The sequence below is a fragment of the Elephas maximus genome, chromosome 5 (genome assembly GCF_024166365.1).
Source record: "Elephas maximus indicus isolate mEleMax1 chromosome 5, mEleMax1 primary haplotype, whole genome shotgun sequence".
Taxonomy (NCBI): Eukaryota; Metazoa; Chordata; class Mammalia; order Proboscidea; family Elephantidae; genus Elephas; species Elephas maximus.
The window spans coordinates 137,633,513-137,651,094 of record NC_064823.1 but is presented as its reverse complement, the minus strand read 5'-3'; the positions used below and the strand labels follow the sequence as shown (position 1 = coordinate 137,651,094).

Sequence of the window (17,582 nt, the reverse complement as noted above, 5' to 3'; positions counted from 1 at the left end):
CAAGAATTTATCAGAAAGCAAAGCACCGTAACCAAGAAAGGGAACATTACCAGCACCTCAGATACCATTCACAAACTAGGAACAGGAAGATACTATCCCAGCCCTGTTACCAAGACTCACACACCCGTCACAAAAGAAAGCCTCCAGGACTGAACCTGTGTTTGCCTTTTCAATCGGAACATAAAAGGGAGAGCGTCTTTCTCTTTTCAAGCTTTTTGAAATCTGGGTCTTTTGACATTAGCTGCTTGTGGGAGTGATATGAAGGCATGTGATGGCAATTAGGTCTGTGCCTCACATCAAAGTCCACAGTCAGTGGGGGAGGCTCATCGGGATGAATGTCCAATTAAGGCTGGCTCCCTGGACCCCATGTTAGTGGCATCTGCAGCCTGCCTTGCCTCGTGCCAGGGGCTGGAGGCAGAGCTGCCCTCGAAGAACACCATGTGGTGGTGGCTTCCTGCCTGCGATTTCCCTGCACTCTGCCTTAGAAGTCACTCAGTGGAAAGGTGCTAGGAGACCACTGTCTCCAAGGGTCGGTTTTTTCAAGTCCAGCACCCACTAGCAAAACCATCATCCTTCTAATAAGAGCAGGCCAGCCTGACCGGATTTCTAATGCCCCGCTCATGTGTCCACCAGCCTTTGGGCTTATGTGAACAGCTTCCTGAGGCTGCTGAGTCCCAAGATTCCAGATAAGTCTAATCAATGCTTCCCACTCCTTTTCTCCCAACCAGTGGTTCCCTGTGAAAACCACAATGGCAATCACACATAGAGTACTTACTACATACCAGTTCTGTGTGCTTTGCATATTTTAGTTCAGTTTAATAGATCCGGGACCATTATTCCCATTTTACACATGAGGAAATAGAGGTAGGGAAAGCAAGGGGCAGAAGAGGGAATTCATCTCAGGCTGGTGGACACCAAAGTCTGTGAGTTCCACAGGGCGTGGCTCTGCGGGTTCCTGGAAGCAGCGCTCCTGACTTCCTTCCCCTGAACAGTGGACAGAGCTCTTGGCTTTGGAATGAAACCCAGCCTAGTTCCAGTGGGGTGCTTCCACTTATTAGTTACGGCAGCTGGACAGCTAGTAAGCTCGCTAAACCTCACTGCCCTCAGCTATAAAAACAGGACAGCGCTGCAGAGGGACAGGGCGTGCATGGGTTTTAGAGTAAGACCCTGTGTCATGCCCCCTAACCCTCCAACAACCCCTCAGCTGTAAAGGGAGCTACTCTGAGCCCCAGGAAAGGCTTTTGTGTGTGTGTGGATTGGTGACAACGTCCCTCACTTTGGACAGATTGAATGCTTTGTCTTACAGTGCCTGACACATAACTGGGTAGCTGCTATTATAAGCATCATGATGGGCTCTCCCCGGGACAGACAGGATGGAAGAAGGATATGAAGAGACACAGGGAACACACAGGGCAGAGCAGGACCCTGAAATAGGGGCCCAGGAGGGAGCGGTTCTCAGGGCAAGAGCAAGCTCTGGCCCCTTCCTCAGCAGTCAGATACAGTACAGCCCTTTCCCATTGCAGACCCAGCTGGCCAAGTCTCTAACTTGTTAGAGTCCAGCCTACCAGGACAGAAAGTACTTCCAAAGAGTGATAAGGCCAAACAATCCTGCCTTTGTTTGGGAAGGAGTTCCCAAGTGACTTCTATCTCAAAGTCCCTGGCCTCTTCAGCCTCAGAGAAGCTAGACTAGAAGGTTTAGGTTCTTGAGGAGGAGAAAGCGGGAGACAGACCTGGAGCCCACGGAGCCCTCCGCTTGCTGGGCTTTTGGCGGCCAGAGCTGGAGAGGGGTGGGAGGGCGCGCGCCAGCCGGGGGCCAGGGCGCGAGGGGCTCCACTGGGCGCCAGGACGTTTGCTGCCATTCGGGCGATTGGGAAGCGTCTGAGGCACTCCCCTGGCTGGGACGCACAGCAGGCGAGGCCACGATGGGCTCATTAAGCTGGCAGGTAGGCAGTGCCGTGGCGATGGCGGCGGTGGCGGCGGCGGCAGGCCGTCCTGGAATGTGCGAGAGGCGTGATGACAGCAGCTGCCGCCGGCCTCTTTGCGCAACACCTTCGCTATATATACCCAGAGCACTGCACTTTACCTGCGTGCCTCCTTCAGACCATTACCTGAGACAGGGGCGCTGGTGAGTATCGCTGCTGGAGCAAGCCAGTTTTCTTCTCCCCTCTCTCTCTCTCCAGCTTTAAGGGACCTTACTTTACTTTTTAGCTATCTGTCCATGCTGGACCTCAAGGAACTAGGCTTTGAGGTGCAGAAGAGAAAAAAATAATAAACGTTTCCAAAATTTCCAATTGTTTTCTTCTTAATGTTACTGCCACTGCTACTATTACTGCTACTGTTGTTATACTATTACTAATAAAAAAAATAACTAACGACAGAGTAATTCATGGGTCACGCTGGTGATTCTAGAATTAAGTTCTGTTTGGGGAGAGAGGGTGGGGTAGTGGAAGGCACCACCTAGGGGTCGAGGCATTTGAGTTCTTTTTTTTGGCTGAGTCACTAAGAAGCTGTGTGACCCAAGGCAGGTCCCTGTTAGCCCGTGGCCTCAGTTTCCCCTTCTTTGCAAAAAGGGGAATGGATCTTCTCGGTCTTTGCCACATTTTGTGTGGCAGTCCAGTGGTGATTCTTCCTCTCAGGACTTCCACGTGCTTGTTTGCAGAGTTATTTACCTAAGGTGACTGTGGGAGACAGTCTTAGTTTGCTGTTCGCATCTGGGCAGGAAGAATCAGCCAAGAGTTTGTTTTTCAGCTGTTTGGGGAGAAAAGAGCCCACAGGTAATTTCTCAGTGTTATCAGTGCTGAAGGGTAGTAGGCAGGTGGGCTAGAGAAGTGGCTGGCAAGGAGATGTGCACAGAGGCAGTTGGATTGGGGAGGGGGACTGAGCATCGCTGAGCCAGGAAAGAGATGGACATCGATTAGTATGGGGTTAATTCAGGTTGTCTGGGACAACCTGAATTGTAGATGGCACCGGAGGAGGAGAGTTTGAATCTCTTGCTTTCCTTGGTGAGGAGGCAGCTTTCTCAAACATGTTGATTTCCTGATGACAGCAAATGAATTCCATCTCCTATAATCCCTTGTCTCTCCCTGTTTAGGTTCACCCGACGTTCCTGTGTTAAGGGGCTTGCTCTAGGCCTTGTTTTTCTTTCTTTCCTTTTTTCCCCTGTGCTGACAATTCTGTAACTCGTTTGGCATTGAGTATTCTTGCATAAGTTGGGCCTTGTTGGAAAGACCGTTGTTTCAGGTTGTTAAGGTGTTTAAATCTCTTTACAGGTGCCAGCCAACCCGCTGGTAATTTCTTCTCTATTTTTGTAACTTTGGGAACTGGTGTAAGAAGGGCATGCTCTGTAAACGGTTTGTATCCTAAATAAAGGCCCCCTATGCCCACCTCACATCACACAACCATCTCATTGAAACAAGTCCCTGGCGGTATGAGGACAGGGGTCTGGGCTATTGCTGTAGAAAGGTGACACACACATAGGCTGAATTCAATTTAATAAAGAGAACAGCCTCTTGGGATCTGAATGTTTTGGAATGCACTAAGATTTTAATATAAATTTCAGCCGTCTTCCATCCCACCCTGGGGACAGTCCTCAGTGGAATGGCAGGTGTCAGCAGGGGGGTGTGTAGTGAGGACATCCCAGGCGGCAAGAGAGGCCCAGGTGACATCCACCCGTTGAAACTCTTGATGAATTAAACTTGCAGAAATAGAACTGCAATAGGTTTAAGATGTTTCTGGTTACAAATTAACCCTTTTAACTCCCATAACATTCTTGTTTTGTGCTGTCCAACTCATAGCAACCCTACAGGACATGTAGAACTGCCCCATAGGGCTTCCAACGCTAAAACCAGATGGCCAGGTCTTTTCTCCCAAGGAACCTCTGGGAGGTTTCAAAATGCCAACCTTCCGATTAGCAGTCAAGCCCTCAACCATTGCTCCACCAGGGTTCCTTAACCCCATAATACAATGTGTAATGATTATTTTAAAATACAAATTAAATAAATACAAATTAAAATGCTCTATGAGGGTATGGTTTCGTAATGTGACCCAAGTTTAAACTAATAGGATAAAAGTCTTTTTACAGTCCTATTAGTGCATCACATCAAAAGTCTAAACTAAAGCCGTTTATCCATGTGAAGTCCAGGCCATTGCTTCCTTGTCTCCTCTGCCCCAAGGCACCTTCCCCATATCTCTCACCGCCACCATATCCTTGGAGATTATTTTTCCTCGTGATGGCTACAGGAAACCGAAGAAAAGTTGCCATCATTCACTTGGGAAGCCTTGGTCATCCTTTGACAGAACAAGAAAATATTTCGTGAGCGTATTAAGATGGACATTGGAATCAGAGGTTGAATTGACAAGGGGATGAGATTGTGGAGATAACATTGGTACCTACCTCAGGTACCAAGTGCTCAATAGACACTCATTGGCTGTCTCTTATGTACCAGGCTCTTCCTGATTACTGGGGATACAGTAGTCATCATTCCTGCCCTTGTAGAGGCCACCAGCTGATAGAAGAATGTAGATCTGGGTCTGGGTCTCTCCACAGGAACCCCTGCCTGGGCCTGGCCCATGTGCCTTGGCTGCTGCTGGTCTGGGCACAGGTGGCCCCAGCACAGTTTCTGGAAAGGCCCAGGCAATGCTGCTGGACAGCCAGTTTAGGCGGGGAGAGCCAGAAACTGCTTGGTGAGAGAGAATAAGTACCTTTTGGCATTAGGTATGTATGTGGGTGCAGGAAGTTGAGGCAAGAGAGTTATCAGCACAGCCAACTTGATTGTAGAGACCAGTGGTGGCAGCAAAGGAGCAAATGTGTGATCACAGGAGACCTGGAGGACTAAGAATAGCCACTAATCCTCCTCCTGGGAAGACATTATTACCTTTTCTTGGCTTCCTCTGGGCAGGTAGCAAGCCGGCATAAGGCATTAGGGGAAAGGCTGTGAGAGAGAACAGGAGGGCAAAGCTAGAACAGGGGTCTGGTGATGAGAGAAAAAGGGTCTCTGGTGGTAACTAAAGCCCCTTCCCTGGGGGAGCAGGTTTAACACAGGCCAGTGTCTGCCTCATCCCTGGGAATAGTGACCTCAGATTCCTGCTGTGGCCTCTGTCCAGCCCATTCAATACCACCTCCCCTGCTCAGCAGAGACTCCTCAGTGGCTTGGCATAGGCTGAATCCAGGTCTCTGGCATTCCAGAAGCCCTTGTGAGAACACAGCAGCCCATCATTACTGCATTCTTGGCTGACATTTCCAGCCATCTGAATGAGTAGGCAGGGGTGACCCCTGCAGACACAGCAGCCCAGCCAGCTCTCCCAGAAACTCCCAGAGCCCTAAATAGGCCTGGACCCAAGGCTCTGGGTGCTGTGGGGCTTTGATGGGGTCCAGAGAGTTCCTGGCTGTGAGGTCTATGGAAAGGCTTCCACCTTTGGAGCTCTGCCTCTAGGTAGCTGTGAGTCTTCAAATAAGTTTCTTCTCTCTGTGAGTCTTGCTTTCTTTATCTGTAAATGGTAAAGAACCCCTTCCTTGTTATGACACCTGATGAGGCCACAAAAACTTCACAGGACATTCCCTTGTCCCAAAACAATGCTGGCTCTCCTTTCTGTGTATTTGAGTTCATGTATTACACAAATAGAGAGAGGGTCGTCTGGGTGCCCAGCACTAGGGAAACCTGGAGGTTAAACTATTCATTGACCATGATGGAGTTCAGTCATTCATTCCTCCAGGTCCTGTGCTAAGGGCCTCGCCTACAATTCATCCTTGCAACAGCTCTGTGAGGGAGATGATGGTATCGTCCCCATTCTTGAGACGATGAAACTGAGACACAGAGTCACATGAGTGAGTAGCTCTCTATGTGCCAGGCACTGTGGTATCAGCAGAGGTAGGGAGGCTGGGGGCCAGGAGGATCTCTCACACAGCTGCCCAATCCTAGGGCTGACAGCAGGGAGTCAGCTTCAGGTCCCCCTTTACCCCAGGGCTGTAGGGTTGGCTTGCAGAGAGGGCTGGGGCTTTGCCGCAAGAGGGCCAGGTGAAAGAGGCCTGTGTGCCCATGCCAGGGGGGTAGCTGGCAGCATCCTTCCCTCTGCTGCCCTCACCTGGACTGAGTTGCCAGGTATCCTATATTTCCCTGCTTCCAGGTCCCCAGAGAGACAGCTTGAACTGAAGGGGTGGTGAGGCGGAGGGGAGTGGCTGGCAGTTCCAGAGCACGCTGGATGGGTCAGTTGGCAGTACCAAGGCATATGGAACTGGGCTTCTTTCTCTTCCCTGCCGCGTCTAATACAGTGAACTCCCAACAAACAGTGGTGCAGTAGAATGTAGGAGAAAATGAAGCACTAGGGAGACAATTGCTTCATCAGGGAAGTGTTTGTGAAGAGGAGACAGGCATTGATGCAAAAATAAATGGTTGCAAGAGTAAGGAAAACAAGACTTCCAAGAAGAAGTAGGCAGTAAAATAAATTTGCTTTCTACTTTCAGCGCAAGCCTTGCATAGAGTTAAGTATTTGCGACATTTTAGTGTGTTGGATCCCTTGTCATCGCATCCTGTTCCTCCCTGAACAGTTCAGTGCCTGAGGTGTCTGAATTCTATGCCTCTGTGCCCTTTGCTTGTAGTACTATAAAATGTTGGTCCGTGGAGGGGACTGCTTTTGCTTTCTCTAGACAAGTTTTATTTAGTCCTTGAGAGGAAATGATTCTGAGCAGTCCCAGAAATCTAGTCAGCACGACTTAACGTCAGCAGACTATCACCTTCTTATACCTTCCACACTGGATTGAGGAGAACTCCATCCTGGGGCCACTGTGACATCCAACTGCAGTCTCATGATGAAGTTGCTCCATCCGACAGACCTTGGCCAACCCAACTTGCAGATGGTAACCAGGGACAACTGTCCATCAGTGAGATTCAGGTGGCACAATCTCCTGGGCACTGAAAGAAAAGCTGAACAGTTGGTTTCTTCCCTCTAAGAAATGAAATTCCACTTAGGAAGTAGATTTTAAGTATAATATGCCTAAGAGATAGAAAAACCATCCTAGAGTTAATTAAGATTATAAGAGAAAGAGAGAACGTAAACATTCACAATATTTTTGAGATTTTTACAACAAAGTACCCCTAAGAGCAGAGGGCCATGTACATGAACCTCTGGATGTCTGTGGGTAGCCCAGAACAGCTCTTTGCAAAAGCTTAGAACATTTTTTTGTGTCCTGTTTTCATTTTTAATTCATGACAATCTTGTGTTCCATGCCATACTATACCTGTGCTTGTTTTTGTAGGATGATAACTGGCCATCACGCGGGGCCAAGCACTGTTATAAGAAACATAACACATTTAATCCTGACAATAATCCTTCGTAAGTATTGTTATTATCTCCATTTTGCATATGGGGAAACTGAGGTCTAGAGAGACTTAGGAACTAGCCCAAAGCCACACAACAAATGGCAGAGCTAGTATTTGAACTCAAGTAGCTGGCATCTGAAGTCCAATCTCTTAGACTTCTAGACCAGAGGTTCTTTTTTTTTTTCATTATTGTGCTTTAAGTGAAAGTTAGCAATTCAAGTCAGTTTCTTATACAAAAACTTATACATGCATTGTCATATGACGCTATTCGCTCTCCCTACAATGTGACAGCACACTCCTTCTCACCACCCTGTATTTCCCGTGTTCATTCAACCAGCTTCTGTCCCCCTCTGCCTTCTCATCTCACCTCCAGACAGGAAATGCCCACATAGTCTCATGTGTCTACTTGAGCTAAGGAGCACACTCCTCACCAGTATCATTTTATGTCTTATAAACCAAAACCAAACCCAGTGCCATCGAGTCAATTCCAACTTATAGCAACCCTATAGGACAGAGTAGAACTGCCCCATAGAGTTTCCAAGGAGCACCTGGCGGATTTGAACTGCCAACCCTTTGGTTAGCAGGCCGTAGCACTTAACCACTACACCACCAGGGTTTCCATTTATGTTTTATAGTCCAGTTTAATCTTTGTCTGAAGAGTTGGCTTTAGGAATGGTTTTAATTTTGGGCTACAAAGAGTCTGGGGCCCATGACCCCTGGGGTCCCTCCAGTCTCAGTAAAGCCTTAGAAGTCTGTAGACCAGAGGTTCTCAGTCTTCAGGGGACAGTTTTTTGGAGGGTGTGCTCACTACTGGCATTTAGTGAGTAAAGCCAGGGATGCTGCTAAATATCCTACAATGGACAGGCCAGCCCCCCTCAACAAAAAATTACCCAGTGTCCAACGTCAACAGTGCCAAGGTTGAGAAACCATGTTCTAATGAGCTTCCTCCATGTGAATCTTATTTCCCAAATATAAATCATCTGCCAGTTAAATTACTTAACATTTGCTTTCTCCAATAATATTAGTAAAATCAGTGCTCCGGGAAGAGATACATGTTTCTTTCATGGCTTGCCCCTCCCTCCCCACCTCCTTCGCAGTGCTTCCTGCTGGGGTGTAGGAAGTGAGCATGTTGTGGGTCTGGGCCCCAACTTCATTGACAGGTAGACCTGGGTGTAAAACTGGCTCTGTCACTCAGCTACTGGGTGACCATGAACAAATTGCTTAATCTCTTTGGGTTCCAGGTTTTCCCTTTTGCACATTGGGAATGATCATGATGCCTTTCTTGCATAAGAAACGAATGAAATAACATATGTCAAGCACCAGCACAGTGGCTGATTCCCATTTGGTCCTCGATAAGTAGTAGTTGTTCTTATTAGAAAGCAATTAAAAGATGTTACTTACAGTGGTGTGTGATGGAGTGCCAGGTGAGACACACAGGTAGTACAGTAATGCTAGAAGCACACAGAAGAGAAAGAACAGAAAGGGCCAGAAAACTCAGGCACAGGAGGAGGGAGAACCTGGGCTAAGGCTGAGGGATAGACAGAAAGATGTAAGGAGGGCCTTCTATGCGGGGAATGGAGCACTCAGCTACTCGCCGAAAGGTTGGTGGTTCAAATCCACCCAAGGCACCTGGAAAGAAAGTCCTTGTGAACTCTTTCTGAAAGGTCACAGCCACTGAAAACCTTACGGAGTGCCGTTCTACTCTGAAACACATAGGGTTGCGTGAGTTGGAACTGACTCGAGGACAACTGGTTTGTTTTTTCTTTTTTTGCCTGAGCAAGAACGCAGAGGTGGGACTGTCCAGGATCCCAATATTAAGCCAGTGAGACCAGAGGAGAGAGCTCAGATGGGGAGCAATGCAAACACCAAACCCACTGCCATCGTGTCAATTCTGACTCATAGTGATCCTACAGGATAGAGTAGAACTTCCTCATAGTGGGCTCAAATGAGGAACCCCCCCAAAACAAACCTATTACCATGGACTCGATTCTGATTCATAGTGACCCTGTAGCAACCCTACAGGACAGAGTAGAACTGCCCATAGAGTTTTGAAGGCTATAATCTTTATGGAAGCAGACTGCCACATCTTCCTCCCAAGAGCAGCTGGTGGGTTCAAACCACTGACCTTTTGGTTGCCAGCCGAGCTCTTTAATCACAGCACCACCAGGGTTCCTTAGATGGGGAACGGTGGGTAGTAGAAGATGGGTGGGTTATGCAGATGGGAAGCCAGATTACACCCAAATGGTTACCTCTGGGTATTAGGAAAGTTAACCTGTGGAGAGACACTGGGGACTAAACCAGTTGGACAGGCTGCTGCCTTTGCCCCAGCAGGAGGTGCTGAGGCCCAGGTGAGGGAGGTGGCAACAGGAGCTAAAGACGGCCTCGGCATGAGATGCTCCCAGGTAGAATCAGTAGGTCCTGGTGCCTGGTCGGATTTGGAGGCACTCACGGACGGCTTTGAGATTCTCGTAGGATGATGGCACGAATCACACCAACAGGAACGCTCCCCAGAGGGGAGCATATGAGGTGAAGGCGAAAAGAATGAGTTGGTTTTAGGTCAGGTTGAATTTAAACTGATGGCTGGTATCAATGGCCTGTGAGCATTGGCTATACAAGGCCTGGAGGTTGGAATGCAGACAGGAGGGGTAGACTTTTTTTGTACAGATACCTGGAGTGGGAGGTGCTGCCTCCTTTCTGCCTTTTTGGATTCTGTATACAGTAAGTGGGGCCCTGACCTCCCCCAGCAGAGTGTGGAAGCCTCTATATGTGCCTGGAATTGGGCCTTTAATCAGGACCATCTCATCTTTGACGTGTGACTCACTCTTTCTTGCCACACAGTCACTCAGGTGTTTCTGCACTTCACACAACAGGATGTATCTTTGTGGGCTCCAGGTCATGTGGTGATTGAGGCAAAGCATAGAATCATAGAGGCAGAGAACCGTGGTGCGGCCTTGGACCAAGTGGCTTAGGCCCTGTTCAGTTTTCTTATCTGTAAAATGAGAATAACTCTACCTCACAGGGCTGCTAAGACGAGTGACAGGAAACCAATTCACTTAAGCTTCCTAATAACCCAAAGAGGGAGGCACTGTTATAAAGCCCATTTTACAGATGGGGAAATGAAGATATGGAGATGTCAGCTGATTTACCCAAGGTCACAATGTGCAGAGCTGGGTTTGAGTGTGGTTCTAGAGTCTGAACCTCTATGCTATGTGTATACCCAGCATAGTGCCTGACTGAAATTGAGAGTCCCAAAATTTCTTTCCTCGAGATACCATTGCTAAGGATCTCTTTATTAGAGTCAGAAAGGTAGAGAAATTTTAGCTGTAGTCAAAAAAAGCACACTAAATGAGCCTTTTTAAAACTTCTGTGCCATTTCCAGAGCCCTGGTGGTGCAGTGATTAAGCATTTGGCTGCTAACCAAAAGGTCAGCAGTTTGAATCCACCAGCCACGCCTTGGAAAGCATATGAAGCAGCTCTACCCTGTCCTGCAGGGTCACTGAGTTGAAATGAACTCAATGACAACAGGTTTGGTTTTTTTTTGGTTTACGTCATTTCAAACCTAGGCCAATTCACCCACCGTGGTGGCCTTGAGCTGTGATTGGAGTCAGCCCAGGTCAGCTTCTCCTCCCCAACCACCCCGGTCTGTGCCACCTCCCCTGCCCTGCCCCAGCTTTATAGCTGCCCCTCAACACACCCCAGGAAGGAAATGCATCCCACAGGCCTTGAACAGTAGGCTTTGTCCTACATTAAATTGTCAGCCCTGAGAAGAAGGCTTTTCACTGAGCTGCAGGGAGGACTCAAACCTCTGTGACAGGCACCGGATATAGGGCATTAGAAAACAGCCTGCCTTCAGAAACTGGGAGGCACGCGGAGGGCCCCAGCCCAGGAGCCTGTGGAGGAAGGCTCTAAATTCAAATGTGCCTGGATTCAAGGTTCTTTCTACCACTTGAGAGTTACTTAACCTTGGTCTCTGTGCCTTCATTTTTTTTTTTTTTTTGTCTGCGTATTGGGGAGAATAATAGCACCCCTCAATGTAAAGTACCTAACATGCCCTGGCCCATGGTAAACTCACTCTCCCGTAATAAATATTGACTCTCTGATACTTAGAAAGGAAACCCTTGTGGCGTAGTGGTTAAGTGCTACGGCTGCTAACCAAAGAGTCAGCAGTTTGAATCCGCCAGGCACTCCTTAGAAACTCTATGGAGCAGTTCTACTCTGTCCTATAGGGTCGCTATGAGTCGGAATCAACTTAACAGCACTGGGTTTGATTTTTGGTTTTGGCTACTTAGAAAATATGGTACTATTGTGAGTGGGACCTGAAAATCTGCTCCTGTAAAGACAACAGCCTAGGAAACCCTATGGGGAAGTTCTATTCTGTCTTATAGGGTTGCTATGAGTAAGAATTAACTCATCGACACCCAACAACCACATTATGAGACAGGTGAGGTGCTGGGGGCTTATTAATAAACTGAAATGAAACCTGTGTGAACCGATGGAGCAAGGCAGGTATTTCTGATGATTTTCTGAGAGACAGTATTTCTAGGTCCCTAATTAAACCCTGGTGATGTAGTGGTTAAGAGCTGCGGCTGCTAACCCAAAGGTTGGCAGTTTGAATCCACCAGGTGATCCTTGGAAAATCTATGGGGAAAATCTACTCTGTCCTATAGGGTCGCTATGAGTCGGAATTGACTCGATGGAAACAAGTTTTGGTTTGGGTTAATTCCTAGAAGTGAAATTCCTGGGTACAAAAAATGCAAGTCACTGTAGACATACTACCAACTATTTTTTAGAACTTCCTGTAGTATTCTTCTCATCACAGTTCTCCAGCATGGCACAGCATATGTTTTTTTCTTTATTGCTATTTTAATAGTTGGAACTTAAGTCTCACGGTTGTTTTAATTTTCACATCTTGTGTTGTTAATGAGGCTGAACTCTTTCTTAAGTAAGTATTTCAGCCATTTGTACTTCCTGTTCTATGAATTGTTTGTTCCAGTCCTCTTGGACTGCATTGTCTGATGTGTGTTAAAGGACAAGGGCTGCAAGCAGTGGGTGGCCAGGTGTGTCAAGAGCTGCATTTCCTCTTCACATACCTGAGAAACCTTTGCGGAAAAAGTGGGTCATGAAGAAGTCTGAATAGAGTAGAATGGAATGGAAGGGGAGGGGGAAGGAGGAGAGGGGTGGGGAGGCAACAAATATGGTTCTGACAAAGGGTCTTCAATGCAGACAGCATGGCATAGTAATAATAATAATAGCTCTGTGCCAGGCGCTTTCCAGGTATCATCATTAATCCCATAACAACTCTGCAAGTTACAGAGGATTATTCCCACTTTATAGATGGGGAAACCGATGCTCTGAGGCATAAAGTGACTTGCCTAAATACAGACCGAATAGCAAGCATCACGGCTGGGATTTGAACCAGGTCCAGGGTGTTATGCTTTTGACTCAGGTTAAGCAGGTAAAATGTAAATCAACATATACCTATACATTGTGGCTATGGAGTAGAACGGCTGCACAGGGTTTTCAAGCCTGTGACCTTTCGAAAGCAGATCATCAGGCCTATCTTTCCAGGGTTGAACCGACAACCTTTCAGCTATTGGTTGAGTATTTAACCATTTACACCACCCAAAGACTCCTAAAAAAAGGGTTAGCAAAACAAACAAAAAAAGAGCGCTAAATAAGGTGGCTGAAAATAATTCTTAATTTTGAGAATTTTTACTTATTAAAAGATACCATTAAGAGAGAAAACAGACAGGCTACAGACTGGGAAAAATTTATTTGCAATGTATGACACCAGCCAAAGGCTTATATCAAGGATATAAACCTGGAAGGAAAGTAAGAGATGAAAAGAAAGAGTGAAAGGGAGAGGTGGATCTAAGAAGGAAAAAAGAAGAAAAGTCAAACAGTTGAGTAAAAAAATGGGGCCTATACATGTACATAACAACGTACATACACATTATATGTTATACTTCCTCGCGATGAGGCAGGTTGATGAGCAGACCAACTTTGATGTGAAAATCAGCCTGTTGGAGGATTGCGAGGACTTGGCATACCATGAGCTGATGACAATGGATGTGTTTGAATTCTGTTTCTGACTGAAGGAGAGAGTCAAGACAGAGAGGGCAAGGCAGAAGTTGGAGGATCAAATAATTGTACATATTTGAGGCTGGAGCAGAAACACGCTGGAAGAAGTGGTCTGATTTACTGGCAGCCTAAATGAGTGGTTGGAAGAGGAATAAAATGTGCCACTGAAGATTCCAAACTTAGAAGGTGTAGCATGACACCCACACTTCCTCTCCTCCCCACAAAGGGTAGCATTACTACCACTGGTTCTCCCCATCATGGCGGTTCCCGTGTCACACCAACTGGACTTCACCTGACTGTCTTCTAGGCATGTGCCTCCTATTGGTGATGGCTTCTTTAAGCTCTCTTTTTTTATCCACAGACAATGGCTCCTTGGCCTGAGTTGGAGAATGCCCAGCCAGACCCCAATAAACACGTTGAAGGGGTCACTAATCAGCAGTCCACAACACCTGCGAAAGGTGAAGAGGCCACTGAAAGTAAGTAGCGCTCATTCAGCTGAGGACTAGTCTCCTATGAGGACCCGAGGGGATTCAGGTCTGACTCCCGTGTCTTGTTGCTTGTTTGGGCAGGTGCCTCCGGAAGCCCTGTAACCAAGATGGAACTTCTGCCTTCATATTCCACTATGGCACTGATTGAAGATCCGTCAGAGGTGGTAGACCCATGGGACATGCCTGCACTTAAGGACACGGGGATCAAGTGGTCAGGTAAAAATAAGGCCAACTCATTCCAGCTGGGGCAAGGTGGGAGGGCTGCTGCCCATCGCAAGTATTGGCACCACTGGTTTACTCTTGTGTGTCGCCCTCCCCCTTTTCATTGTTCTCATGTCTTAGATTAAGGGTCCTGGCCAGGGCTGCCGCCTGGCTGTCACTAAAGTTTAGAATTAAAACATAACATGTTGTTCAGGGAGCATTTGTTCCTACAGCAAATTTGTTTTGCAACAAATGTGTCAGACACTGCTGTTATAACCAAGACAAACACTGAATTATAGTGTTGGCAACCAAGTTTCAGGTACTGTGGGAGATGCTCTGGGCACAGCTGTGACCAGACGAGGTCTTTGCTCTCAGAGAGCTCCTCGGAGGGCTCCTCACCTGAAGGTGGGCATCAGAGGAGACTTTTGGAAGAGTTTTGCCTCCGTCATGGATATAGCACACCTCATCCATGTGCTCACATCCTATAAGGCACTTGAACCTGCAGTAGCTCCTGGCTCCTATACCAGTATGTTGGCACCTATGGAGGCACCAAGGGAAGATACAGTTGTTACTATTGTTGTTAGGTGCCATGAAGTTGGTTCTGACTCATAGCGACTTTATTTACAACAGAATGGAACACCGCCTGGTCCTGCGCATCCTCACAGTCACTGCTATGTTTGAGCCTATTATTGCAGCCACTGTGTAAATTCATCATGTTGAGCATCTTCCTCTTTTTCGCTGACCCTCTACCTTACAAAGCATGATGTCCTTCTCTAGGGAGTGGCCTACCCTGATAACATGTCCAAATTATTTGAGACAAGTCTTGACATCTTCACTTCAAAGGAACATTCTGGCTGTACTTCATCCAAGACAGATTTGTTTGTTCTTCCAGCAGTCCATTATATATTCAATATTATTCGCCGACATTATAATTCAAAGGCATCAATTCTTCTGTGGTCTTCCTTATTCATTGCCCAACTTTCACATGCATATGAGGCGACTGAAAATACCATGGCTTGAGTCAGATGCGCCTTAGTCTTCAAAGCGACATCTTTGTTTTTTAACACCTTGCAGCAGATTTGTCTAATGCAATCCATCATTTGATTTCTTGACTGCTGCTTCAGGGGCATTGATTGTTGATCCAAGTAAAATGAAATTCTTGACAACATCAGTCGTTTCTCCATTTATCATGATGTTGCTTACTGGTCCAGTCGTGAGGATTTTTGTTTTCTTTATGTTGAGGTGTAATTCATACTGAAGGCTGTAGCCTCTGGTCTTCATAGTAAGTGCTTCAAGTCCTCTTCACTTTCAGCAAGCAAGGTTGTGTCATCTGCATAATGCAGGTTGTTAAAGAGTCTTCCTAAATCCCGATGTAATGGTCCTCTTCATATAGTCCAGCTTCTCTGATTATTTGCTTAGCGTACAGATTAAGTATGGTGATAGAATACAACCCTGACGCACATCTTCCCTAATTTTAAACCACACAGTATACCCTTGTTCTGTTTGAATGATTGCCTCATGGTCTATGTACAGGTTTTGCATGAGCACAAGTAAGTGTTCGGAAATTCTCATTCTTTGAAATGTTATCCATAATTTGTTATGATCCACACAGTTGAATGCCTTTGCATCTTCCTTGTATTCTCTTCTTTCAGCCAAGATGTATCTGACATCAGTAATGATATCCTTCCTTCCAAGTCCTCTTCTGAATCTGGCTTGAATTTCTGGCAGTTCCCTGTTGATATACTGCTGTAGCCACTTTTGAATGATCGTCAGCAAACTTTTACTTGCATGTGATATTAATGATATTGTTCTATAATGTCCACATTCAGTTGGCATACCTTTCTTTGGAGTGGACAGATAAAGATACAATTAGACAGGCGAATGTGCAGCCAGAATAGCTGGGGTGCAGGTAAAACTGCATTTCTTTTCCAGGTGCAGGGTGTAAGGTTTGTCTGTGGAGCTGGGAGGGAAGGGAGGCTGGAGTTAGGAAGGAGGGGAGCTGAGAAGGAGGAGAACTGGGCTGGGAAGGAGGAGAGCTGGGGGGGGCAGGGCAGCTGCGATAGGAGGGATCTCACCTCTCCTACTCTCACTTCCTAATCAGGAAGAGGAGATATTGAGGCAAGGCCTAGAGAGAAAAGATGGGGGATGCTGAAGGAGGCAGGAAGAGGTGAGGACCATGCAGGTCTTTAAAAGTGACTGGAGAAAATAGCAGTCAAGGACAGAGCACCCCAGAGAGGGACCAGGGCCCAAAGGCCCTCCAAGATTTCTGTCATGAAGCCACATTCTAGAAAATGCTCTGCTATTATCCCTAATCCAGCATTTAGCAGGTAACAAGTGTTCTTACCTGCCTCACTCAGCAATAGTGTGGCTCAGCTGGGTCTGGAGCTTGATTTGCCTGTCTGTGTCCCAGACTGAACACCTCCTCCCAAATGCAAATCCTTTGGAGCCACTTCACCAGGGGGTTAGCTAAATGGACTACAGTGGTGGCTGCTTTGAAAATTGTAGCCATGGATACATTGGATCTGTTGGCCTTCCTACACCCAAGAGCTCACCGCTCCACCTGACTGGCTGTCCACAGGAGGGGAGGCAGGGTGTTCTGAGCTCATTGCTAAACGTCTCAGTATTTCAGACACTAAAAGCCTTCATGCCCCCCCCTTTTTTTTTTTTAACCCCCAGAGAGAGACGCCAAAGGAAAGATTCTATGTATATTCCAAGGGATTGGGAAATTCATTTTACTTCTGGGATTTCTCTACCTGTTCGTGTGCTCCTTGGATATTCTCAGCAGTGCCTTTCAGCTGGTTGGAGGTATGGATGGATGTGGGAGGTGTCTAATTGAATTGGGTTCAGACGGAACAACTCAGCAAGCCTGCTCAAGCTGCAAGATGCTGGAATGGTTTTGGAATAGAAGCCACTTAAGAGTTGATCTTGCAAAGTCTATGCCCCCATTTTACAGAAGTGGAAACTGAGGACCCTAAAGGGGCTATAACTTGCCAAGGTAGCTTAGGCAGGAGCCAGGTCTGGAGCCAGTGCCAAGCCAATGAATCCTTGACCCTGACTGACCCATGTCTGTCCACAAGCCCCAGGCAGGAAGCTGTTTGCATGTGAACTTTCCATTTGAGGGATCTATGATATCTTTGGGCCTCCCTATCCGAGGGAATTATAGGATAATCGTTGCGCTCTTAGGCTACAACCGGGCTTTTGCTGGGGGAAGGATAGGGTTCCTCGGTCTGGGGGAATCTACAACCATTGCAGTTGTCTAAACATCTAAGACTGAGTATAGCCAGGTGGTGTAATGGGAGCTCTGAGGGTGAAGTTGCCTTGTGTGTGGTAATGTTTGTACTTCCAATGGTACATTGAGAGCCTACCAGGTGCAGGCATTTTCAAGGGCATAGTTTATTCCTCCCCAAAGCACTTTGCATTTACAAAGGAGAAGACTGAGGCTCAGGAAGATCAGTAATTATTCCCAAAGTTCACAGCAGAATTCAAACTCAGTTCC

At 47.0% G+C, this 17,582-nt stretch overlaps 1 protein-coding gene across 3 annotated transcripts in view; it reads left to right on the top strand.

Moving 5' to 3' along the window:
• The first annotated feature begins 1,992 nt into the window (after positions 1 to 1,992).
• Positions 1,993 to 17,582, top strand: part of LOC126077257 (sodium-dependent phosphate transport protein 2B-like) — a 37,531-nt gene continuing 21,941 nt past the window's right edge. Inside the window, exons 1-5 of one of the 3 annotated variants that reach the window (XM_049886413.1) lie at positions 2,095 to 2,125; positions 7,253 to 7,329; positions 13,759 to 13,873; positions 13,967 to 14,101; positions 16,763 to 16,891. In XM_049886413.1, coding sequence (XP_049742370.1) covers positions 13,762 to 13,873; positions 13,967 to 14,101; positions 16,763 to 16,891 — 376 coding nt within the window. In that variant the 5' untranslated portion in view covers positions 2,095 to 2,125; positions 7,253 to 7,329; positions 13,759 to 13,761. Of the gene's footprint in view, positions 2,126 to 7,252; positions 7,330 to 13,758; positions 13,874 to 13,966; positions 14,102 to 16,762; positions 16,892 to 17,582 lie in introns of all 3 variants that reach the window. The other 2 variants (XM_049886412.1, XM_049886414.1) reach the window with 2 other exon arrangements.